Here is a 25,793-nt window from a genome sequence, read left to right on the forward strand (position 1 = left end):
CCCTGTCACTGGGCATTAGGCTCTGGGTTTTATAAATTCCTCACTAATAACCTGAAATATTATTTTAAAAGTGAGAAAATGCTGCTGCGGCCTGGGCGGGCAGAAACCAGCTCTGCCCCTTTTCCTGTTTTTCTGGCATTTAGGAAGGACTTGACCTCTTCACGCTCTGGCTTTTTACATTAAAGCACTTCTCATTAAAGTGCTTTCCTGAACACTAATTAGGGCAGTTTTCCTTTTGTAAATTAGCCTGATAGGATCTGTGTGTCTTGGCAGATGCCCTCTGGAGCAGGAACCGAGGTCGTTGCGTTTGATCCCTGTTTATTTTGCAAATCTCCCCGGTTTTACTGTTCTTGGCTGCCTTCTAGAAAGTGCTCACAGGTGGAGGTTAACGGGAGGGAAGTGGGGCTTTCCAGCTTGCCTGCCTCAAGAAACAGGAGAGTTTTTGGCACTACAGGGTCCTTCCAGCCAATGCAGGTTGATGGGGTGGTGTGGGCACACACCCCAGCATCCTCGTGTGGTGTGCGGTGGAGGAGCACGTCGACACGGGAGGGCACTGCCTGAGCCAACCTTTTAACAGGTGATGGGAAAAAAAATATCCAATTAACACACCCATGCAATTAAACCCCTTCTTTTGACTGTAGCCTATGCTCAGAGCAGCAGACCTGAGCGACCCCAAACCCATCTAAATCTGGATGTCTGCAGAGGGAGGAAAGTCCACCTGTCTGCCAGGGCTACTAAATAGGTTTGTGTCAGCAATTTGCCTGTGACCAATAGTGCTCAGGAGGGGACGGACTTTAATCGGCTATCATTTTCTTAATGCACTGGCAGATGGGAGTGGAGGGGACATTGCTTTCTACGTCTCTGGTCAGGGACGGGGCAGAGCTGCCAGAGGTTTGTGTGGGCTGAGAAATTCAGTGGCGACGCTATCGCTGGGTGCAGGAATCCATCCTCTGCCTTCGCTCGCTGGGGAGGCTGGCAGTGAGCGGAGCATCCCGGGGGAGTCCTGCCACCCCGGCTCTGCATCAGCCGCTGGGACCCTTCTGGGACTGGCCACCATTACAGACCATCTTTACAAAAGCATTTACTGGTCCTTAACAAGAGAAGAGGAGAACTGCTGGGAAGCTTCACCCAGGGACCCCTTGAGATTGGGACAGAATTTACAAAGCCCCTGACAAAAAGGCAACGATTTTGCAGTGCCAGCGTGCCAGCTGCGTGGCACCATGTGTGGAAAAGTGTGGTGAAGCATCCCACCCCAGAGAGCTGCTGCCAGCATTGGCCTCGCCAGCCCCAGGCTGCCTTGCTCCCAGGGCCCTAGGGAGGAGTGCGGAGGTCCCACGGGCTGGCGCCGGAGCTTGGCACCCCTTCCCGGGCTGTGCCGAGCCATGCACGCGCTGTGCGCGCTGGCGGGGCTGTCGGTGCAGGGCTGGAGCAAGGGCAGCAGCAAGAGGAGCGGGATGCAGGCTGCGGAGAGCATCCCTGCCCGAGGTGAGGAGGGCGAGAGCAGCAGCCCCGGGGGGCATTTCTGCCGACCCGCAGGCACCATGCAGAGACTGGGCCCTGGAGGAGGACGCTTCCAAAAAATGTGCCCAGGACCAGGGTTTGCCTGGCCAGGCCTGCAGGTGAGAACAGTGGGGTGGGGCTGGGGGGTGAGCAGGGCAGAGTCTGCATCAAAAACAGAGGCTGGGGATGAAAACCAGCAAAATGCCTCTGGATTGGAGTCATTTCCATGAAACATGCCTGGATGTTTGCATACAGACTCTGTGTTTCTTCTGCCGCTGTTTCCCAAGGGGTTAATTAAGCAGCACTTTTTGACTGGTGGAATGAAGATGAAGGTAGCTGAACAGAGAGCCAGTGAGCCCTGGAGAGCCCCAGTCCCACCTGGCCTGGGATGCCGAGTGCCCCAGCCATGCCTCAGTCCCACCTCATGTACTATTTCTTTCTCCATCTCATCCTTATCTTTACACCCAACACCTCTCTAGGATCCCCAAATAGACCTGAAAGCTCAGGAAGGTTTGAGTGAAAAAAAAGCAGCAAGCTGGCAGTTATTCCACACCAGTCTGCATAAACCCTCCTGCCTGCGCTGCCAGATTTTCCTTAATGTCTCCTCGTTCTTCCAGTTGTGAGTGATTGCTCAAGGGATCTCCTGGCAGAGAGGACTTGGGTTCACCCTTCACATCCCGCTCATCTCTAAGGTATATGCATAAAAATATGGGTGTGGGTCCGCTCCTCTTCATAAAGACAAATTAAATCTGCTCACGCAGTGCCAGGCGCAGGCAGCAGAGCCAAAGCATGTGGTTGTTTAATATTCATTGGGCGTAGATGTAAAAGTTTTCTTTTCTAAAATAGCCTTGCACAGTGCTGTGCTGTTCTGTTTTCCCTAAACCTTAACAGTAGGCTGGAATTTAACATTTCCTTTGATTGTCTCCCCAACTTCCACTGGCTTAGCCAAGAAGCAGAAGACCCAAAACTTGCTTTGAAGGCAGATCCTGGCACTTTATTTGCAGTTTTCAGTTCTGTAGTCCGCCGCGACAGAATGATGTCTTTGAAGCACCAACAGAACAAGAAATTTTGCTTTTGTTTTGAAACAGGATGAGTTTCTGTGGTAGTTGTGCATCTATTTGTGTGTTAAGTTTTAAGAGGAAAGAGTAGTTTTCCCTGTAAAATTCTGGATCTCTTTGGCGACTCTTCCTATTAATTGAGTGCAATTTTCTTCACAATCTCAATTACACCTTAGAAGAAAAAATTAGAATATGGTCCCAGTTGGGTCCACAATAATTAAATCATGGTTTCAGTAAGTTAAACTTGAAAGACCTCAGCCTTTTTCCTTATTAAGTGGGAAGCTGTGATAGTTCAGGGTGGGCTGGCATGCTTCAGCTCCAGGAAGATAGCAGTGGGGAAGAGATTGCCCGGCAGCGCAGGGAGGCGGTGGGAGCATCCCCAGGGTGCCGTGGAAACGGGTGGGTCAGGTGCAAATGGGTGCCTGGGCACAGCTGAGCCGATGTGTCCCCAGGTGGTGGCCCAGGGGCTCTGCTGGTGCCCACCCAGGAGCTGGCACAGGCACCACTCCAAGCTGCGTCGCCAGCGTAGGGACATCCATTATATACACCAGGTGTCAATAATGCGGGGGGGGTAATGTTTCTGTCCTGCTGTGGAGGAGTTTTGGTGTCCAAGCTGCAGAGCGGCGGTGGTATGGCATCCCACACACGCTGGCGCTAAGACGTGCCGGGACAAGCGGAGCGGCTGGGCTGTGCCCCCCGAACACCCCTCAGGCACGTTCAAATCTAAAGGTGACACCGAGCGCACTGAGGACCTGGTGGCAGCAGCACCAGCACAGCTGGACCCGTGCTGGGGTGAACTCACAGCGGGGTTTTGCAGAGAGTTCGGTATCGAGCAGGCAAAGCCGGCTAGCAGGAAGGCTACTGAACTCCATCAGAGAATATCCCACCTCGTCTGCATATTTGTCTCTCTGGCGGCTGCAGCTTTCGCGTTGCAGTTGGGATGAGCTGAGCCTATCTTGTGGATCTCGTTGTCACAATATTTTCCTTTACATGAGTGCATTTACTTTATGACCACCTGTAGAGGCTCTTACTGGTTTACCTGTGCCCGTGCCTAACCTAGCTGGATATTATTAGTGAGCCCTGCATTCCTCCAGCCCCACCTGGCATGGCACAGCCACTTACATCCGCCCCAAAACTCCATTCCCTAAATTATTCAGAATTACTGCTTTTGCTTCATTTCTTCTCCAAAGCCAAGCATGCATTGGAGGGCACTAAAAAGAAATGGTTTTGCTGAGAACAGAATCTATTTTTTAAAGGAGATGGCTCCCATCACTTCTGCCTGTGCAGAGAAAAGCCTAACCCTCTCTTTGCCCACCCTGTTATTGGTGTCCCCCAGCCAGGGCAAGAGGCTCGGTGGCACCGCAGGGGCTTGGCTTCAAGGAGAAAATGAGTGGCACAAGTAGCAAATCTCTGAAAAAAATCCCAGTTGCCCACCTGCAGCTTCTATCTTCATACATTTTTTTTATTTAAAAAAGAATTGCAGAAAGCACCCAAGGTCCCAAGTGGAGAGTCCCAAGAATGTCCTGGCCAGGGGACCACCAGTGGGCTCTTGCCAGGCCAGGAGCTCCAGGATCTCCTGGGCCTCCTGCTTGGAGTACAGTGATCTTTTCTCTACAGCTTTAATTTTTTTTCTGGATAAAATGTCCTAGGTGGAATTTACTTGGTATGAAACTGCCTCCTTGCTGGGTCTGCTCAAACCAGCACGGGCATTCCACAGCCAATGGGGCAGTTTTAGCCTCAGCCGAGACACCTCGTGCTTATTCTTAGCCTTGTTTCTAAGAAGTGCTTTACAAGCCTGTGTTGGTTAATGCCATGAAAAATTAATGACTTAACAGGTGAGCTGCGGTCCTCCCGCAGAGCAGCTCCCAGCTCCCCAGCAGCCAGTGTGGCACAGGACGAGCCCTGTAGTGCTTTGCTTAGGGGAGGCACCAGCATGAAAGCCAAACCCAAGTTGTATCTGAAGCCAGCTGAAAAATATGACAAAGAGAAAAGGTAGGTAAAAGGAAGACACGGAGGGTGAAGTTTTGGTTACGTGGCTCTGCAACGCAGGCGGAGGTAGGAAATTCGGAGGGGTGGAAGAGCCACCGGTCTGATGGCTGCTACATTTTGCACCACTCTGCCCTGACTGCGTGCAGGCCGCAATGTGGGTTGTGGAGTTTTTCTCCACCTGAATACAGCAGGTTGAAAAAGATGTCGCTTTTGTCATTTGCTTGATCTAAGAGTTTTGCATGGGGGGACACGGGCAAAGCCGAGTTGTGGCATGCAGCAGCTCCCAGCCGGACCGGCCGGCTCCTCAGCTCTGGGCCGGCTCCATGCTGCCCTGGGCTGCTCCCAGCACCCTGGCAGCCCAAACCTGGCCTAACCAGCTCACAGGCTTTGGCCAGGGGGGCTGAGCCGAGCAGCTGTGGAGCCCCCCGCCACCATCTCAAGCTGCTACCGAGGCCGGCAGCATCCCAACGAGTCAGATTTAGGCAGCGATCCTTGCAACACCCCTCCCCAGCTCCTGCTCTCCACCCAGCTCAACGCAACCCTATCTCAAGGATCGGAGCCTCCGGGTTGAATTAATTCAGTTGGTGAACTTTAAAATGAGTATTAAATTTCTCAGGAGCATGCTAAGACTTAATTAAAACTCCTATCTTTGCGCGAAACGGCGATGTAGGAATGCGGGGGGGTCGTTCCTGCTTTGCTGAGTGTTTCGTGTCGGCTTGGCAAACCATGCCTCAGCAATGCCGAGAAATCCCCTCACCTCCTCAAGGAGGAGCAAAATGAGAGTAATGAGCTGCGTTATAATTAATTGTGCTCTGGGGACACATTCTCACGACGTCTGGTGCTTCTGGTGGGAATTTTCTACAGGGAGCATCCCAGTATACCAGAGGCTTCAGGTATGCTCCTGCCTGCATTCCTGGACTAGGTTATTGGCTTGCTCAAAGGGAAGGGAGGGGGTTAAATTTTCGCTGGGATTTGGGGGATGTTTTAGCAGTCTTACAGATGTAGGTTAAATATTTGCTCGGGGCAGAACAAATGCCTGATGCAAAAGGCCCCACTCAGCAATGTGTTTCAATCGTTGGAGCTTCCCTTCATCCAAGTAAAAGGCGAATTAACCTGCCTGACTTCACAGTGTTGCAACAGCGATGCTTTTCGGCTGTGGCTGGGCTAAAAGCAAAGAGATAAACCCCCACCGGAGCCACCGTCCCCCAGCAGTGTGCCCTGTGGCAGGCCGGTGCCACATGCGGAGGGCAGCTGTGTTTCCGAGCTGACGGCTGTCGATAGATCGAGCCTTCCCACTACCTGCGGGGTGCTCGCAGGAGGGTGCCGCTGGCAGCGAGCCCTGCCACTCGCTGCCTTTTCTCTGCCTGCCTGCAAAGCAGCGTTGCTAAAAATACCTTCAGCAATATCATCAACCCGTGCTTGCTCAGGTCACCGAGATGTGACATCCAAGAAAAGGAGGACTGGAGCATCGCTGGGGGACCGGGCTGGGATAATCCCAGCCAAGGTGAATCTCTGCGGAGAAAGGGGTACGAGCAGGGTCCCCGCTGCCTGCCCAGGCTCCGTGCTGCCCCGCTGCCTGCAGCTGCCCAGCCCATCGGGCATCCTCCGGGATTCACGGCTCTCCCTTCAGCTGAAGGAGCACTGCGGCCAAGGGGAAGGGAACTGGTACTAGCTACCAGCACGCATCCAACCCCTCTTCTGGGTTCCCTGGAGAGTCTGTCCCTGGCGTGCTGGGGCTGCCAGAAAGCCATGCTGGCCTCGCTGACAATCAGCTCGGAGGGGTGGGTTTTTTTCACGCTCACAGGTGACTATTTGAATATAGCTGTTGGCACAAAACCCCTTCCGCATCTCAAATTTTGCTCCATGCTTATTCATTAAGTTATTTTTCTAAACTGGGGAATTCACACATATGCCTGGTTAATTTAGACTTATTTGATGTAATTGATACAACTTATAAGCATTGCATAATTGCAATACCATTAAAAACCTGAAGCATTCAGAAGCCAGGAAATTACTTACCAGTTAAAGTCATTTACATAAATGTTTATTTTACCCTGACAGCTCGTAAATGAAGTCAGGGATGATCTGACATTACAGTTGCTACCAGAAAGTAGAAAGTAACTTCATGTGTGCCAATATTATCACCAGAGTAGCCGAAGGAGCTGCATAGATAATAGGGAACTTATGCAAATCAGCACGACTGCTTAGGGCCTCTCTGGGTATATACATCTGTGTGTCTATAGGCACACACACACATATAGATCCGTGCTGAGGGCTCTGTGCTGGGAATGCCAATAAACCGCAGCTGAAGCGAAGGGGAGGCGCCGCTTTGCAGAGGCTGGGAGGTTTTCGCGGAGTTTTTTTTTTTGCTGTGCTGGCTGCAGGGGAAAGGCAGCCGCAGCGCAGAGGTGGACGTGGCTGCCGGGCCAGGATGGCGTTTGCTTCTCAGGGATGAGGCGCTGCGCCAGGGGCATGGGGACATGGAGGTGACCCATCTCAGCCTCCTTTCCCTGGGGTGAGTGGCTGGAGCAGCTTGTGACCCCCCGTGACTCTCTATCACCCCCCATCCGTGGGGCTGGCTGGTGACAGGGTATGGGACAGCGTGTCCTAGGGGGTCACTGAGGATGCCCAAGAGGGGGATGCCGGGATGAAAGGACAAGGCCGAATCCTGCTCCAAACCCAGCCATGAGTGAGCAAAAAGCTGTGTCCGAGCACGGCGGGGGCGGGGGGGGGGGGGTGACAGACCCCTGGGCCGAGGGGAGCACACCCCACTGCGGGCAGAGCCCCTTCCTGCCCAGCCCTGCGGGTCTGCCACCAAACCTGCACCTCCCAAGGGACCGCCACCCCTGCATCCCCGAACCCAGGCGGCACCCATGCACCCCACGGGTCAGCCCGACGTCAGGACATGAGCCATCAGCACGGGGCACCCGCCGCCGCCACCGCCACAGATGCCAAGTTAAGTTTTGTTGTGGGAAATATCCGGTACTGCCAGTTAATTACCATGAACAAGTCATGAGTAACTTGTGTCACCCAAACCAGGCATTAACATAATGTTGTATGTGCAATACAGACAGGTAGATACAAATCACACCCTAAAAATGTGTATAAATTATATTTAAAGCAGAACCCTTTATTGCCTTTCTGACACCAGGGCCTTTGGAGAGGTCTCGGGGCACGTTGTGTGTTTTCCACACGCCCGCAGGTTACAAACAGGTTGTTTTCCAGGTGAAATCTGGGTCTCGGGGCCCCAGCGAGCCTGGGGTGCCATTCAGTGTCAGTGCCAGCTGGTGTCCCGGCGTTCAGGAGCTGGTGGGGACGTGGCGGAGGGCGAGGGCACGGTTTGTCACCTCTGGTGCTCAGTGTGTGAGTCACCAGCACCACGGTCACCTACTTGGTGATGCTGGTGGCTCTGTCCCCGTCGACTCCAGGGAAGAGTGCCACAGCCTCGGCCACGCCGGGTTTGGTGCTGGGGGAGAGGGGCAGGAGCACCCCAATGAGCTATGCCGGGAGGGGTGCATGGGCAGGGTGGGGGTACACCGGGGCTCCCCGAAGAGCACCGGGACCGGGGTGGGAAGGGCCAGGGATACACCGGGGGTACCAGGGACACAGCAGGAGCTCCCCAGGGCTCTGACAGGGGGGTTCAGGGGAGCACGGGGGGACCGGGACTCCCTGGGAAGGGCCGGGGGGACACCGGGGCTCCCCTGAGCTCCCTAGGGCTGCGGCAAGAGGGGCTGGGGGTTCACCGGGAGCTCCCGAGGCCGGGCCGGGGCCGTCCTCCCCCCGAGCCCCGTGCGCTGCGGGGCCGCCGCCGCCCGGTGCGAGGGAGGGGGGGGCGGGGAGGGGAGCCCCGCCTCCGCCGCCCGTCGGGGGTTTCGCGGGTTTCCACGGCAACGAGAGCGGGGAGGAGCTCGGCGTTTCCGTTACCGAACTGCCCGGGAGGGCGGGGCCGGGGCTGGCGCCGGCTGCCCCGCCGCTGCCGCCGCCCCGAGCCCGGTGAGTGGCCCCGCGGGGTCGGCACCGGCACCGTCGGGGCGAGGGGTGCGAGCCCGGCTGGAGCGGACCGGGGCTCCCTTTGTCTGCGGGGGCTGGGGGGCGCCCGGCACGGAGCACCCGGGGCGGCGGCGGGAGCACGGTTCCCCGTTAGCCTGCAGCGGGCGGCGCCGCCGGCACCGGCTCCAGGATCGGGATCGGGATCGGGACCGGGACCGGTGGGGCGCGGAGCGGGGCGAGGCGTTTGCGGGCCTTTGCGCACCGGGACCAGCACCGGGACCGGCACCGGGGCGGGGGGGGGCGCGGGGCGGGGCTGCCCTCCTGCGCACCGGGACAAGGGACCGGGACCGGGACCGGGACCACCCCGGCCGCCCGGAAAACCCCCCCCGGGGCCGCCGGCGCCACCGCGGCCGCCAGTTCGGAGAACAAGGGACCCCCGCGGCGGGCGGGGCGGCACCCGGGGCTCCGCGCCCCCTCCCCGCCGAGGCACCCCCGGTCCCGGCTCCGGTGGGCTGCGGGGGGCTGCCCGGCCCGGCCCGGGGCTGCCCGCGGCCCTGCAGTTAATAGAGGACTAACCCCCAACTCGCAGTTAGGAGGAGCCTGGAGAGGCTTCAGGAATGAGTAAATTAATTACAGACATGGTTTATGTCACATCCGCCGGGAGCACGGAGGGAGCCCGGGGCTTTGGGCGCCCCAGGAGTGAAATCGGGGCTGATGCAACTTTCCGTGGGGTTCGGGAGTCGGGGACGGTGCTGCCACCGTGGTTTGCTCCAGCACGGTCCCCTGGGCTTTCCCGGCTGGACACCGGGGCAGGCTGAGATGTCTTCCCTCGCGCTTCTCCGCAGAGGTGTCGCTGTGCTGGGGACCCCCGTGCCATGATCACGTCCCCCAAAACCTGGGAGCTGGGATCCGTGTCCTCTGCGAGAGCCGCCTGGAAGCCGAAGGCCCTTCCCGCGGACGGTGAGTGTGGTGCAGCCGCTCGTCCTTCTCCCTTGGGCCTCAGCCTGCCGCGCTCACGCCCTGCTCACGCGTGGGGAAGGAGAGGCGGGGAACAGGCCAGCCTGCATTTTTCACATTTCTTTCCGGATGAAGCTCAGGATTTGAGAAACGGAGACTTGGAAGAGGGCACAGAGCAGTAGGCAGCCGGAGGGGTGGGCAGAGAGGGCTGCCCCCCATCTCCCTCCTGGCCCTTCCAAGTGGGAAGCTTAGGGAGAAGGGTTAAAATTTAACGTGTAAGAAAGAAAACGGAGCAATACGCATGGCAGGGAAGACGCGGGGCCTTTGCTTCTTCCCGGCCTCAGCTCCTTGGACGGGCTCCTTATCTCTCCGCGGCGCGCTACCCCGTAGGTGAGTTTAGTCGAGGGCTTTTCTCCGTGGCGGCTGAGCTGTTTTGCAGGCGGGCGGGTGACTGCTTGCCCCAGCCTGCAGCCGCTTGTCAGGAAACAGCCCTTCCCACCTCCCTCGCTGGCAGTGCTGGGTTTCAGCAAAGGGGGAGGCTGAACCCCCCCATTTGGGCTTGTTTTGCTGTTGGCTTCAGTGTTCGCCATCCCGATGTGCTGGCAGCTGCTTCTTCCCTGGCATTCAGGCCAGCCCAGCCGGATGTTTCAAAACCTCCGAAAATGGGGTTTTTCAGCGCTTCCTCTGCCCGGCGGCTGCCGTTGCCCATGCTGGGATGGGGAACTCATCCCCTTTTATCCGGGCACCCACCAGCGCTTTGGAAACGCTCGATTTTCACAGCGTGCGCGCGAAATGTTATGGCTAATTACGGGCTGGGAAGGAGTCCAGAGCAATGGACTGACTTCATCAGGGCACATCTCCCTCCAGATGCTGCTTCCACATCGGGCCCAAGTGCTTCTGGATGATTTTAGGGGGGAAAAAAAATGCATTAGTGGGGTTTTATTTATGGGTTGTTGATTTTTTTTCCCTGCCTGCCAGAGAAGCCATTTGGCTGCCATTTGGCAGAGCTTGTAGCAGATGGATGGAAAGGGAGCACAGGGTCCCCAAGCAGTTCCCATTGGGATGTAGCCCTCCCCAGCCACTTTTCTGTAGCAGAGGAGGACCCAGCCATGGGAAAAAGCTCCTTGAGATGCTGTTTTCCTTCTGTGAGGCTCAGAAGGGCAGGGAGCTGCTGCCCTGTCTGCTTTCGGGTTTGGCTGCATGACATATAAAGGAAATATTTGGGGACAGTGGAGGGAGGTGACGCTGTCAGAGTCCGTCTGTCCGGTTTCGGTGATGCGAGCTGGTTTTGGCAGCTTTTCCGAGATAGGGTCACAGGAAGTGCGGTGGCTTGACAAGGGGCAGGGGTGGGATGTCCCCAGTGGGAGGACAGATCTGGTCCTGCAGAGGACAGACGGATGCTACACCCTGAATTCTCATTACTAGTCGTTGGCAACCAGTGTCCACCCCCGAAGGGCTCATTTTTTTAATTAACACAATCAACATTTTTAATAAAACTCATGCCCGGTCTCCATCTCACCAGTGTGGTGGTGGCAGCGGGGAGGAGGAGGTGGGTTTGTGGAGTGAGGCCGAAGACTGTGTCCCTCCTGGGGTCTCGGGTTGGTCCATTGATGCTCTTTGCTCCATCTCAGGCCACGGGCAGGACACGCTCGTCACTGGGAGCGGATCGGGCGCCTCTCCCCAGGTTCCTCTGCTGCCTGCACTGGTTCACCGTAAAATCTTCAGCGTGAGCTGCCCGGACGCTGCAAACCCCCCCAGGTTCTGCCTGGCTCTCCAGGTGAGGACTGCTGAGCCGGCCGTGGCGCGGGTGGGGAGGGCGTTTTTGGGGTGCTGGGAAGGGTGCCCAGCACCCTGCTGGGCCATCTCTTGGTGGGAGCTGCTTGGGTAGGGAGGGACGAGTATCTCTGGGAAGTTGGAAGGCATCAAAAAATGTCAGGGAACAGCCCAGAATAACATTTTCGGGGTCACTTCTAGGTCATGTAGGCAAGAGAGCTCAAGGCAAAAGCGTGATAAGAAAATGCGGTGCCATGAGATGGTGTTTGCCAGTGGGATGGAGGAGGAGGAGGGGAAGGAGGGAGGCCACCGCGGCAGGGGACAGTGTCAGGACACCGTGTACTGGTGTTGCTGCCACCAGTTCATTCTGGGCTTCAGGCAAATCATTTAAATTCCCCTTCTTTGAAAAGAAGCAAAACACCTTCTTATCTCACACCAGCCTTGATGAATTCCCTCTGGCAAAACCCTCCCGGAGTCTTAAATGTAGAGGCACCGCAGACACGCGGCTTCTCCAGGAGGATGCTGCCACCACCTCCCTCCAAATTACTCTCACAAATGTTTGGCATGTAGCAAGTATTCACCCCTCTGCTGGGGTGAGACGGGTTTCCCCAGCATCACTGGCCCGCGGGGCAATGCCATGGGCTCTGCGATAAGATATAAGTAAGAAAAGGCTGTTCTGAGCGGGCAGGGAGCCGTTCTGTGAGCTCAGCTGATCGGCAGCTCAGCCTTCCCAAAGCCCCCATGCTGTAGCACTTTTTAAAATAGTGATAAAAAATTTATTTTTTTTTTGCTGCAAGCCAGCGATAGATACAATAGATACAGAAATCTGGGACCTCTATTTTTCGTTCCCTCCTTCCAGATTTCTTCTCTGCTTTTTTTGGAGCTGTGCTCCGTCCCACAGGGCATGGCATTACCTGAGCCACGGCTCACCAGCAAGCAACTTCACATGCAACCCTGCCTGTAAGCCAGGGTCTTTTTTTTTTTTAAGGCCATAAAGAGAAAAATAGGTAATATTCAGTATAACTGCATGACCAAGCTGAGGGAAGGAGCTGTTTATGGGGAGAACTAAAAGCAACAAGAGAAGTTCATCACAGCAGCTCCCCAGCACCACAATCCCTTGGAGGGAGGGTTTCCCCACGTCCTGCTGTCCTGGCCCCTGCGACCTCCTCCTTGATCACTCCTCCTGGCCAGCCCTGTGAAACCCCATCTGCTGGCACCACGTCCATCACGATGTGCACGTTCGATGCATCTCAGCGCTCCATCCTGTTTCTCCTCGAGGACACAGGCCCTGCGGGAGACGGCGGGCGAGCGGCGGGAGGAGAGCCGGCACCAGGCCCCACCGCCGGCCGCGGAGGAGCCACTGGCATCCCCCCGCGAGCCAGCAGCTGCCACACCGGTGCAGACAGCCCCCACCATGAACCTGGAGAAAACAGGTAAGGGGGAGGTCGGGATGTGGCGGCGGGCGCTCGGGAGGAGGGATGCGATGGGATGGGGCAGCCGGTACCTGGTGGTGGGTACCGTGGGGACCTCTCCTCTTTCGGGGTGCACACAGACACACGGCTGTGCTCGCTGGGGCGGATCAGGTCTCGGTAGAAATCAAACACCAGCCAGCTGTCTGGTGACACCAGACGACTGATGAATTATTTAACCGGGTGAACAGAGCAGGTGAGCACCAGCAAACCCACCAGTCTTTCCTCCCTCTTAAGGAAAATATAACATTTGTGCAAACACTTGCAGTGTGCATGGCTGTGCCAGGGCAGGTGAATCCCCATGGTTTCCCATTGTTCACCGTCAGGACTGAATTGTCTGGGCTTGTCAGGGTGCATCCCAGGAGCTGCTCCTGGGGTGGACCCTGGCTGCATCCCTGAGCAGCTCCCAGGGCAGGGCACCTGGTGGGAAGGGGCAGGGATGCAGGAGGAAGGGAGTGGTAATGGGGCAGAGCTGTGGAAGCGACTGCATTTCCACACAGGCTTCAAAGCATTCTGGAAAACAGGAGGGTCAGCGTGTCACGCCTGCTGTGCTCAGACCCCACGTTGCCACCAGCACGTCTGCCTGGTGGTAGATGTAGCACAGGTCTGGCCGGCACCTCCTCTCCCAGGGATGCTCTTGCAGGATGAAGGTGTTGGAGCAAGGAGGAGTGCGTTATCTGTGTGGGATCACCCCTGCCCAGAAGTTTGACTTGCAGCCAGGTGTCATGGCTTTGAACCCAGCTCTGCCCTCGATCCCAGCCCAGGATTGTCATGGATGATGTGTGCAGACACACGGTGCTTCCGCAGGAGGCCTGGTGCCTCCTGTAATCTTATCTTATCCCTGCATGCTCCCCAAGGGGTGAGAGCTGGTGTTCCTGTTAACTCGAGGAGTTTTGGGGTGGGTTTTGTGTGTGGTGGGTTTAAAGGGAACATCACAGTCCCCTGCCTGAGCTGGGCTGAGCTTTCACAGCACAGAAAGAAAGAAAAGCTGGTGCCCGTTGGCACTCTTTCAGGGTATCCAGCCCAAGGCAGGAACACAAAATCTGGTGATTCCTTCTGCAGACATTGCCAGATAAGTCCCATGGCACCCAGTCGACAGCAGAGCCGTGGTTTGGTCCCAGCATTTCCCTTTTTGCCCGCTGTGCTGGCTGTTTTAAAGGTAGAAAGTCTGATTCACAGACAAAAGAAGTCTTGTTTCTTGTATTCAGGATGTTTCCCATAAAACAGGCAGCATCTGCCCACAGGCAGCGAAGCAATTCCCAGCATCACCTCCTGCCTTTAAAACCTCAGGTTTCTGGTGGCAGCAGATGAAATCCACGGCAAGCAGGGAAGGGCACTGGGCAGCTGGGATACTGGGCCACCAGTTCGCCCACTGTGGTGCCTGATCCCCACATTGGGAATGAGTCAGGCCAGCTCATTTCTTCTTGGGAACTACCAAGTCATTTAGAGATTCATTTGGTAGGCTCTGATGTATGGCCAGGTTGGCCCTGTCAGCACTAGTGGCTCTATTAACATGCAGAAAACGATGTTTAAAATAATACTAGGACGGTTAGAAAGCTGAACACGCAAGGATTAGGCAATGCGGCCATTCAGGGTACCCATATAATTTTAATTTGGCTTCTATTATATCTGTGTGCAACGATGCAGTCTTTAATAACGTGATCACATAGTAGTTTTCCACCAGCACCTGCTCATTCAGAAAAAAGGGTGCTGGGATGAATCAGCGCGCCGTGGTGAAGGCGGTTGTTATCTGAGTGAGGTGACAGCATCTTGGCGTGTGATGGGGCTGGGTCACGGCGCGGTGGTGTGGGCAGGCACTCTGTGTTACAGCCCGGGATGCTCTGCTGGCACCAGCAGATCCCTTTGGCTCTCAGACCCCCAGCGGGGCTTGCCCGGCCGGACCCCCACCGTTAGCACGGCCGGCCATGGTCAGCACTGGGATGCTCAGGATGCACCTCCCGGCACGTCGCTGCTCTCCGTGGAACTTCTGCCAGTCCCACTTCCCGCGGTCCCATTTCCACGGCAGCCCTCGGGGACTCTTCTCATAGCTGGCGTCCTGCTCCCCAGCGAGGCGGCCGGATCCTGACCGCCTCCATCTTTGCTCCCATGCAGGAGGGAGGCTCTGCAGTGGGAAACGTGCCAGCCTGCCAGTGGCCCGTCCCTTCCCGGTGATCCAGAAGGTGATGGCCTCCATGGCGCATCTGCAGGAGGAGAAGCTGCGACTGCAGGAGGAGCTGCTGGGGCTGCAGGAGAAACTTGCTGCCCAGGAGAACAACGAGCTCTCCCGCTCTCTCCAGCTGCAAGGCCAGGTACGGTGGGGACAGGGGGACACGAGGGGGTCCATCAGGGTCTCCAGCTTCAGGTTGTGGCTTGTCCAGAGTGCCGTGGCTTGCAGTTAGTGAGGGGATGCTTGGAAGGAGTGTAGGACCTCGATCATGGAGTGTCTTCTCCGCTCAGTTGCGTAGGGATGATTTGGGAGCTGGGGGCTCCTGAGCATCATGGTCATCGCACTGGCTTCAGCTGTGCCTCCCTCGGGGTGCTCCCAGCCCCCTGACTGACGTTACGGTGACACCGTGATAGTGCCAGTGAGGGCGCGCGGCTCCTTGGATGTGATGTGGCCAGGAGGGCTTTGGGCATCAGGGTTGCAGCCCTGCAGCAGTCGTCCATCCTCTCAGTGCAGGGCTGCCGCAGCAAGATAAGCTCGTTAGACCGACCCAGCAGATTAATTTTAGTGACTTTTGAGAGTCAGGAGGTGGAAAGTGAATGTGAAGGCACAGAGCTGTCCGCCGAAGGCGAGAGCATTTTGGCCACGGCAACCAGAACCCCCCTCAAAAGCACATCTGTGCTGGTCTGGCTGCATCCTCAGCGTGAGGACCTGGGTCGTCCCAGGGAGATTGAAATCCCGGCTGCTCATGAATGGATTTGCATGTGGCTGTTGTGGAAGCTGTTACAGTCAGGTTCTGCTTGTTCCACGGGTGTCAAAAAGGCGGAGGTAATTGTCCTGCATTTGCTTGGCATACTCGGCATGACACAAGTGTGAGCGCCGGCAGGATCCAGCCCTGCGCTGGCCAGTTTGGCAGCAAGCGCAGCCGACGCAGGCCAGAGCGAAGAACTGACCCCAACTTCCAAAGCTCAGGGATGGCTGGGCCACGGCTCGAGCCGGATCCGGCTGCGAAGGAGTCTCTGTCACCTCCAGAGAGCAGGATCCAGCTGGAGACGCCCGAGCAGGTAGGGGATGGAGGTGCATCAGCATTTTCAGGCGCTGCTGGCGTGGGGAGCAGTGGGCAGGCTTTGGCGTGCGCATCGGGTGGCAGCTGCCCTGTAACAAGCTGTGACTCTGTCTTCTCCATCCCAGCGCTCTTTTTAAAAATATTTTTAAAAATACCTTAATAATCTACCTTACTGAATATGGAAGTGGGATCTTCCCACTCAAGCATGAGGCTAGTGCGCTCGGCGCAGGCTCAGCTCCGCCGCCGGAGCACAGGGCCCCCGCTGCGGTGGGACAGGGGGTGCTGACCCCCGCAGGCAGCACCCACCGCGTGCGGAGCTCACCGGCAGCGCCCCGGCTGCGCCCCGGCCGAGCGCGCGGGGCTGCGCAGGAGGTGCTGCCCGCCACCGGCTCCGCAAGGGCGTGGCTTAATAACTTACCCACATTAATTACAGCACCATGTCAGCACATCTGCATTTGTTATTAATCAGCAGTTCCTAAATTATGGTCTGCAGAGGCCTGGTTGCTTAGAAAAAGCTGGTTATTGGGATGGGGCAATAGCCTGCCGTGTCTGGGTAAGGGGTTTGGCGGCACGGGGACACCGGGAGCCGGGCTGGGACCTGGGGCACAGCGGTGAAGTGCGTGGCCAGCTCCGGCTCGCTCCAGGGTAAGTTTTGGGGAGGGAGCAATGCTCACCCAGCAGCCGTCGGGGTTTGGACACAGGGCCGAGGGACAGAGCGGGCGGGCAAACCCGGTCAAACACAGCCCGTGAGACCGCTGGCTTTGCCAAGAACTTGCTGTGGCTGTTAATTTGAGTAACTGCATATTTTGGGGGGAGCCTCACTGGTCCCTGCACAAAAAGGTGGAGGATTTATGAAATCCACCTGGTTTTGCAGGGAGGGCAGCCTGGTCCCCATGGGATGGGCAGATGCCCGGATGGCGTGGCTGGGGACCATCCTCCCATTGGACTCAGACACGCGGACTTCTCAAAGAGCTCCTGCTCCCCCTTTCTCCCAAGATACCTTTCCTAGAAAGAAAAATAACGAAGGCAAAGAGAAGCTGTGTTGCAAGGGCAGGATGAGACACTTTTGGCTCTTTAAACACAATTATGGATAGGTTTGTTTTTCTCCTTCTCCAAAGACGATGCTATTTTTCTTTTAATAATGGTTTCTGCTAAAGCTCAACATGTACAAATTATACCTATGGTCGAACAAGGTCAAAGCAAGGCTTTCATTAACGCTTCTTTTAATCAGCTCATGTGAATCAGGCGCTCAGAGCAAGGTGGAAAATTAAGGCATAACGAAGGTGCAAGCCAGACTGGACGTCGGAGGCCGGGGTAGCACCACGGGGTCTCCTCTAAAAGCTGCTGACATGCCTCCTGGTTAAACCTTGGCTGTGTTGACAGGTTGAAAGTCTGAAGGCGAAGCTCCTGGAGCAGGCACAGGAGATCAGCCGGCTGCGCTCGGAGCTGGTGAGCTGCCACTGGGCTTGGGCTGAGGCAGCCTTGCCCTGAGGGATGCTGGAGCTGTGGGTCCCCGAGGTGGAAGGGGGCACATGGGGAGGACGTAGGATTAAAACCTCCCCAGGATCACAGTTTTGGCCCCGTGAGCTGGGAGAGAGACATTGAAGGATGACATTTGTGGGGTTTTCTGTCCAATGCAATGTTGTGACCAGTGGCCCTGGGGTACAGCCGGCAAAGGCTCCCTGGCGCCGTCGCCCTGGGGAGGAAGCAAAGCCCCTCTGGGGGCCGGGGCTCCCCTGGGGGCAGCACGGGGGGTTCCCCGGGGTGCGTCAGGCTTCCATCCTTCCCTGTTGGCAGGGGGGCACGGATGCAGAGAAGCACCGGGACCTGCTGGCAGCGGAGAACGAGCGCTTGCGGCAGGAGATGAAGGCGTGTGAGGGGGAGCTGCGGGAGCTGCGGCGGCAGCAGCAGGCGCCGTGCCGGGACTGCGCCCACCTCCAGGTGAGTCGCTGGCGGTGGCGGTGGTGGCGGCAGGGTGACCAACACCCGTGGCTGATGCGGCCTTGGCTGTGCTGTTTTGGGGCAGGAGAATGCTGGGCTGCAGGAGAGGCTCTCCCAGCTGCAGCGGGAGGCGGAGGAGGCACGGGCCAAGCTGGCGGAGCTGGACCTGGAGGTGCAGCAGAAGACAAACCGCTTGGCCGAGGTGGAGCTGCGGCTCAAGGACTCCCTGGCCGAGAGAGCCGAGGAGGAGGAGCGGCTCAGCCGGCGGCTGCGGGACAGCCAGGAGACCATCGCCAGCCTCAAATCCCAGCCCCAGCAGATAAAGGTGTGTGGGCTCTCCATCTGTCCTGGCTGGGCAAGGGGAGCTAGGCTGCGTGCCTAGCGGTGCCCAGGGGGTGCCCTGCGAGTGCCACCCATCCCTTTGTGCTGAGTACATCAGCGCAGCACCATGATTTGGTAAATTAACTCCCCTGGGCCAGCACGAGCTTCATGCCAGGCCCCTCAGGTGCTGCTTCCCCAGTACACCCCATTCTCTGGGTGCTTTTCCACCAGTACATCATCAAGACGGTGGAGGTAGAGTCAGCCAAGGCGAAGCAAGCCCTGTGCGAGAGCCAGTCCCGAAACCAGTATCTGCAGGAGCAGGTGGGGATGCAGAGGCAGGTGCTGAAGGAGATGGAGCAGCAGCTACAGAGCTCCCAGAAGACAGCGGCTCAGCTCCGAGCTCAGGTCTGAGCCCACCGGGTGTAAATCAGGAATCACCCTGCCCGGCTCCACCGCGGTTGCTGCCTGCGTGGTGCTCGCCGGGAGATGGGGTGTGGGCAGCAGGCGGTCACCGACTCAGCATTACTGCCCCTGCTTCTCTCCCAGATCATGATGTACGAGGCTGAGCTGGAGCAAGCCCATGGGCAGATGCTGGAGGAGATGCAGGCCATGGAGGAGGAGAAGAACCGCGCCATTGAAGAGGCATTTTCCCGTGCCCAAGTAGAGATGAAGGCAGTGCATGAAAACCTGGCGGGTGAGGAGGGCATGGGGGGCTCGCAGGGTCATGTGGCCGGTGCTGGGGGGGCGTTCTGCCACCTGCCCCTCACCCTGCCTCGTGCCTGCAGGCGTCCGGACCAACCTGCTGACGCTGCAGCCAGCGCTGCGCACCCTCACCCACGACTACAACAACCTGAAGCGTCAGGTCCGCGACTTCCCCCTGCTCCTCCAGGAGACCCTGCGGAGTGCCAGGGCCGAGGTGAGGCCCCCAGGACCCCGTCTCCCCCTCCCATGCAGGGTGAGGATGCTGAGGGGGGTCACTGAGCCGCTGGTCTCACCTCTCCCCAGATTGGCCAGGCCATCGAGGAGGTGCACAGCACCAACCGGGAGCTGCTGCGCAAGTACCGGCGGGAGCTGCAGCTCCGCAAGAAGTGTCACAATGAGCTGGTGCGGCTGAAAGGTGCATGAGGGGGGTGGCGGATCCCATCGTGGGAGAGCGTGTCCCTGTGGGGGGGTAGGAGGAATGGGGGAGCATCACCCCGCTGCACCCCAGCGCCGTGGCTTGGGTGCTCCATGTCCCCGTAAGATGCTCTGGTCAGTGATGGGATGTTTCAGTTGGCAGCGGGGTGCAGCGGTCAGCCCGCCCGGGGTTTGATGGTGACTGGAGGGCTGGCAGCGGGATGCGCTGAGGCTGACACCTTCTCTGCATCCCCCCCACCCAAGGAAACATCCGTGTTTTTGGGCGAGTCCGCCCCATCACAAAGGAGGACGGCGAGGGCCCGGAGGCGGCCAACGTGGTGACCTTCGATACCGACGATGACGCTGTCCTGCATCTCCTGCACAAGGGGAAGCAGGTGTCCTTCGAACTGGATAAGGTCTTCCCCCCACAAGCGTCCCAGGAGGAGGTGGGTGCTGCTGCCCGCCGTGCCGGTGTGAGATGGGGACACGGCCACCTTCTCCTGACGCTCCCCGATCCCCCCAGGTGTTTCAGGAGGTTCAAGCCCTGGTCACCTCCTGCATCGATGGCTACAACGTCTGCATCTTCGCCTATGGGCAGACAGGGGCAGGAAAAACCTACACGATGGAGGTGAATTTGCCTGGCTTTGCTTCCCTCTTCTTCCTTAGCTTCCGGTCCCATGGTGCCCCATCTTGGCACCCTCCCCTAACCGGGCTGGTGGCCAGCTCAGACCCAGGGTGCACCAGTGACAGTCACTGATGCAGCCAATGAGTTTGTGCAGCCCCCCCGCAACACCCCCCCCGGGCTTTGTCCCCGCTTAGAAAAAAAAATGCAGAATAAAATGCAAGAGGGTGGTTTTCCCCTCCATTTCTCACCCCAATCCATCAGGGAACAGCAGCAAACCCAGGGATCAACCAGCGGGCCCTGCAGCTCCTCTTCTCCGAGGTGCGGGGCAAGGCAGCTGACTGGGACTACGCCATCAGCGTTAGCGCCGCCGAGATTTACAACGAGGCCCTCAGGTACGGGGGGCGGGGGGGAGCTTTCTGGTGGGGCAAGCGGAGCTGCTCGGGAGCTGGCCTCGGTGGGTACCACCCCACGCTGCGCTCCTCCCTGTCCCACCAGCCCTGCCTTGACTGCGCAGCTTGTTCAGACTTGGGCACTGAATTTGGCTGTGCAAGGATTTATTTTTAAATTTTTTTTTCGGTGCATGACGCCCTTTCAGAGCACTGTCCCTTGAGCTCTGTTAGTTATATGGGGTCCCAGCCCCGCCATCGCTCCCACTCCCCCAGCCCTGGTGCAGCAGTCGGGGCATTCCCCTCTCCTCCCTGCCCCTACCCCATGAACGTTATATTTAGAAATTACTAACTGGGAGTTGGAAGCATGAGAAATATTTTTCTCCCCTGCCCAGCTGCAGGCAGGAGGGGCCAGGAGGAGGGTGAGAGCGCATCTGTGTGTATAATGGAGACCAGGAATGGCAATAAAGAGCAAGGATGGGAGTGTGGTCTGGGTTGGGTGGGAGCGGGCACACGGGGAGCTGGAGAGCTGAGGTCTATAAATAGGATGTGCAGCATCCCCGAGAGGAGATGGTTGATCTGGCAGCCTTGGCACAAAGCCCTGAGCTACGACGGGGCTGCCGTGCTGGAGGGGAACCAGCACCCGTCATCCCCCCGTCATGGGGATGGTGACAGGTACCCCTTTGCCCAGGGACTTGCTGGGGAAGGAGCCGCAGGAGAAGCTGGAGATCAAGCTATGCCCCGATGGCAGCGGCCAGCTCTATGTGCCCGGGCTGACCGAGTTCAGGGTGCAGAGTGTGGAGGACATCAACAAGGTGCGGGGAGATGAGGGTTGGTGGGAGGAGGAGGGTGGCACTGAGGGCTTGATGAATTGGGGGGGGTCTCTGGTGCATGATCCCCAGATTCGAGACCATTTCTGAAGCACCAGGGAGCAACAGAGACCAAAATAGGTCCCTGGGTGCAGTTGACGGTCACTGCCCCATGGGATGAGCTGCAGACTGTTAAAAATAAAAGTGTGGGGCCCGGGTAGCTCCCAGGGGATTAGCGGGATGCCGGCTGTCACCACAGCGCCCTGCTTGTCACCCTCTGCCTTTGGTGCGTCACCCAGGCTGAGACCTGACAGCAGTCATCACCCCAATGGACCAGGCACCTTGTGGGGGGGCTGTTGCTCAGGTTAAATCCCTGGGTCACAGCGGGGGTTGTGGTGGGTTTGGGGCAGGCTGGCCTCACCCCTCCACCTCCCTGCGCTCCCCCAGGTCTTTGAGTTTGGCCACGTCAACCGGGCGACAGAGTGCACCAACCTGAATGAGCACAGCTCTCGCTCCCACGCCCTCCTCATCATCACCGTCCGTGGCCTCGACCGCAGCACGGGGCTCCGCACCACAGGTGGGCACCATGCACAAGCCCCTCACCGGGGCGTCTGGGCCACAGCCTCCCCCTGGGGGTGCATGGGGCCAGGCGCTGACGCTGCCCGGGGCGGGGGTGGGGGGTTTGGTTCTGTGTCCCCAGGGAAGCTGAACCTGGTGGACCTGGCGGGATCGGAGCGGGTTGGGCGGTCGGGCGCGGAGGGCAGCAGGCTCCGCGAGGCGCAGCACATCAACAAGTCCCTCTCGGCGCTGGGCGACGTCATTTATGCCCTGCGCTCCCGGCAGGGCCACGTGCCCTTCCGCAACTCCAAGCTGACCTACCTGCTGCAGGACTCGCTCAGCGGCGACAGCAAGACCCTCATGATGGTGCAGGTAAGGGCCGGGCACGCGGCACCCATCGGCATCCCCGCGGTCGGTGGGCACAGGGATGGGGTTGGTGCCTGCTTGCCCTGGGGCTGAGGCAGGCACGAGGGATGCTGAAGGCAGGAGCTGGGCTGGGACCAGGAGACTGGGCTTGCACATGGGGACATCCTCTGGTCTGCGGCCGCGGTGCCAGGGGCAGTTCTGTCCCCATCTCTGCGCCCTGGACGAGGATGAAGGATGGGGGATGAACTCGGTCTCTGATCCTGCCCTCCCTGCCTGCACATCCCTCTGGGCATGGTTTTCTTGCATGTTGGCATCTCCCCATCCCCTCTCTCACTGGGAGGATTTTATGCTCTGGCAGCTCGTCCATCTGTGACACCCCCACCCCCCCGCTAGCTGCCTGCGCCCCACCAAGCCCCTTGGGAGGTGCCCGAGCCCCTGCCACCTGCCGCAGCCGTTCCCGGCTGTCCCTCATGCCGGGGCAGTTGGTGACAGGGGATGTCACCCGGGCCCGGATGGATGGGGCTATCCTGGGAGCAGCACGTTAATAATAGCACCTCGCCGGCCCTGCACCGGCGTGTTTGCAGGGCGAGGGAGCCCTGGGGGGTGCAGACAGCCAGCAGGGTGACTTTCTGCCTGCTCCTGCCTGACCACAGGTCTCCCCCGTCGAAAAAAACACCAGCGAGACCCTGTGCTCCCTGAAGTTTGCTGAGAGGGTTCGCTCCGTGGAGCTGGGTCCCGTCTCCCGCAAGGCTGAGCTGGCCTCCTGGCCCAGCCAGGAGCAGCTGGAGGTAACCAAGAGGCTGTCGGTGCCCTTCCTCTTCCCCCTCACCCCAGGGGGTCCCCTTGTTTTGGCCCCATGCACCGTCCCCAGGGCTGTTTGCTTTTGGGTGTCCCCCCAGAGCCAGCCCCATTGGGGAGCGTCACCCAGCGGGCTGCAGGCTGTCCCCACGCGGTGTGTCTAGCTGATGCTGCCACCTTGGCTCTTCCAAGCCCTGGTTTGCAGCAGCCCCACAAGTATATTGGGACACACTTCCCCAGCAAACAGGTTCCTCTGGGGATGGGCATGGGCTGACCCTGGGGCCGTGCCCTGTCTCCCCCCAGGGTGACGCACCCTCCGGCCGAGGCCACGCGTCCCCCAGCCCGGGGCAGTTCTCCGGCCGTGCCACCTCCATCCGCAGGAAGCTCCAGACCTCAGGTGGGTGGTGGGACACCGCGGACCCACTCCGCACCCTGGGTGCCCGGCTGGGGTCCCTCTGTCAGAGGAGGCTCCCACCGCCAGCCTCACCCCAGCCAGATGCTGGCAAGCAAAGCATGTGGGGGGGAGCTGTAATCAGCTCATTAATTAATGGATAATTAGTCAGCAGGAGCCCAAAAGCGCCCTTGTGTAAAGCTGGGGGTGCGCAGGGGGAGCGATACTGCAGGGCAGGGGCAGGGCCCTCGGGCTGACGCTCTTTCCCCTTCGATTTCAGCCTGAATTAGGGGCAGCCGCGGCTGCCAGGTGAGTGCCCGCGGCCGGGAGCCGGTGGAGGGCTCTTGCTTCAGCCCCGCTTCCCGGGCAGGGCGGGGTGCCGGGCTGTGCCGCTGGCGGGGATGCTTGTGGGGGTGCTTGTGCACTGGCTCAGCGCAGCACCCGCTGGCAGGCTGCTGGATGGGGCTGGGGCGGTGATGGCCGTGCCCCCCCCCACCCGGTGTGACCCCCACGTGTCTCCCTGCAGGGAAGCTGAGGCCGGTCCCGGTGTGACAAGTGCCAGCCCTGGCACCAAACCCACTGCAGGACCTGGCCCCTCACGGTGCTACAAGAGGCAGCTGCTGGAAGACACAAAGGCTTCAGCGCCGTCCCCTCGCCCACCTGGACCCACAGCCAGTGGGTGACGGCACCTCTCACCAAGAGCAGCGTGGGGCTGGGGTCTCCCAGCAGCCGGATCCCCATCTCGGGATGGGGGACAGTGGTGCTGGGCAGGGATCTGCTGCCCCCTTAGACACTCTGTGACTTTTTATTTTTGCTGGACAGATATTTTAGCCAGAGGGGGAAGCTGCTGGGTTCTCCCTCCAATCTCTCCAGTTTTGTTTTTATGACAGTAGAGGTGTCTGGCTGGAGGGTGCGCTCGGAGCCAGGCGAGCCCCCAGACCTGTCTCTGCTCCCCCCCCGGGGCCAGCCTGGCTGCAGGTTCCTCAAGACTGCATCCAGGTAGCGGCCTGATGTCTTTCGGAGCAGCACTTCCTCCATTTTAAGCCAGAAAAAAGTCCCAGCAGCTGCTTTCCCCGTAGGTTTGTCAAGCCCTGTTGTTGCATGGAGGCGCCCCGGTGCCGTGCATGAGCCGAGCTGCCCTTCGCCGCGGTGCCGGTGCTGCCAGGGCCCTGTGCCAGCTGCCCCGGCACCGGGGAGGGCAGTCGCAGTGCTGCCTGTGTTATGTGGCACCGGCATGGGTTTAGTGGTCTCGAATGAAGCTATTGTAAAGTTATTTACCAGTTGTCTTGTCAAGAGAGATCACAGTGTGGTCAAGATGAAAGTGTTTGAAATATTTATACCCTGTCTACGTGGTCTTGGAATGGAAAACAAGTGGAAAACAAACAAACAAACAAACCCTTCCAGCCCGAAAGCCTGTTGGCTTGTGTGTCAGGAGAGGGGCTGGGACTGTCTGAGCACCCACCCGTGGGGATGCTTCCTCCTGCTGCAAATAACCAGCTGGATGCACTGATGCCTCCTTCCCACTGCAGCCCTCTCCTCTCACTCTTCCACAGTATATTCTATTTAAAAAACAAAAAAAGGGAAAAATAAATTTAGCCTTTTGTAAAATTAGATGTTTCTATGTATTTTAATAATAAAAAACCCTCCTGTTTTGTAACAAAACTTATTTTAAATAAACTGTTAAAACCAGTCCTCCTGCGCTGCTGTTATTTCCCTGCAGCAGGTTTGAGCCCCGCTGAGGGCAGGTGCCCCCTCCTGCTCCACTCGCACCCTGTCTCCCCACAGCTCCTTTGATGCTGGGCTGAAAAAGCCCATTAAATCCCTCCTCCAGCAGCTGTCTCTGGGCAAGCCTGTCAGCACAGCCCCCCACATGGCAGCTATGGGGCTCCCTTCGTTAGGGACATCGAGTTGTTAAACCCTAACATCCATCCCATGCCTCTCCCCACGCTGCAGGCCATTGGGGGCTGCAGGCAGGAGGCTGGCAGAGCCTTTTCACACCTCGGTTGGGTCTGGCCGCAGGATTATGGCCAGAGAGCCCCCACATGAGGCAGCGAGCAGCTGCAGTGCAGGCAGGACACACAGAGCGAGGGCCCCGGGGCTCAGAGCAGGCAGCACCTCAGCCCCAGCTCTGCGACCGCACAGCGCCAGGGCCTCTTGCTACACAAGCCCCCCTCAGAGCCACCTCCCCCGAGGCCACGTTGCAGAGCACGACGTTCCCCTTCGCTCCTAAAACTTGACTGTTTGGATGAAGTATCAGCAAGGTAGGGACTGGCTTTAGCTTTCCTGCTGTGCACACCTCAGTTTCCTACCTGCTCACAGAGCAGTGCCTGGCTCAGGAGCTCACAGAAAACCACCTCAACAAAGCACTGCCACCACGCCGAGATCTGCCAGAGATCGGGGCCCTGGAGAAGAGAGAAGGACAGGCCACAAACCATGATGCTGCTCTTTGGCCTGGGAACTACACAGCAGAGTGAAACCTCCCCCGGGGTTTCAGCAAAGCCACCGGGCAAGCGCCG

The 25,793-nt window shown here is 58.4% G+C and overlaps 1 protein-coding gene across 7 annotated transcripts; it reads left to right on the forward strand.

Moving 5' to 3' along the window:
• The first annotated feature begins 3,381 nt into the window (after positions 1–3,381).
• Positions 3,382–24,967, forward strand: KIFC3 (kinesin family member C3). 7 transcript variants are annotated; one of them, XM_074882181.1, is made up of 21 exons: positions 3,382–4,550; positions 9,383–9,497; positions 11,126–11,271; positions 12,553–12,700; positions 14,849–15,045; positions 17,350–17,415; positions 17,764–17,907; positions 17,993–18,232; positions 18,460–18,633; positions 18,775–18,922; positions 19,014–19,144; positions 19,234–19,345; positions 19,609–19,790; positions 19,868–19,972; positions 20,231–20,361; positions 21,047–21,170; positions 21,612–21,741; positions 21,865–22,094; positions 22,742–22,876; positions 23,190–23,283; positions 23,804–24,967. In XM_074882181.1, the coding sequence occupies exons 2-21, from the start codon at positions 9,413–9,415 to the stop codon at positions 23,827–23,829; spliced, it is 2,748 nt and encodes a 915-aa protein (XP_074738282.1). In that variant the 5' UTR covers positions 3,382–4,550; positions 9,383–9,412; the 3' UTR covers positions 23,830–24,967. The 7 variants fall into 7 exon arrangements, 6 of the variants coding, with proteins under 6 accessions (XP_074738282.1, XP_074738281.1, XP_074738280.1 ...); XM_074882180.1 differs by lacking the exon at positions 3,382–4,550 and adding an exon at positions 8,329–8,540; XM_074882179.1 differs by lacking the exon at positions 3,382–4,550 and adding an exon at positions 8,639–8,755.
• The last annotated feature ends 826 nt before the right edge of the window (positions 24,968–25,793 follow it).

This window comes from Strix uralensis, chromosome 12, assembly GCF_047716275.1.
Source record: "Strix uralensis isolate ZFMK-TIS-50842 chromosome 12, bStrUra1, whole genome shotgun sequence".
In the NCBI taxonomy this organism is placed as follows: domain Eukaryota; kingdom Metazoa; phylum Chordata; class Aves; order Strigiformes; family Strigidae; genus Strix; species Strix uralensis.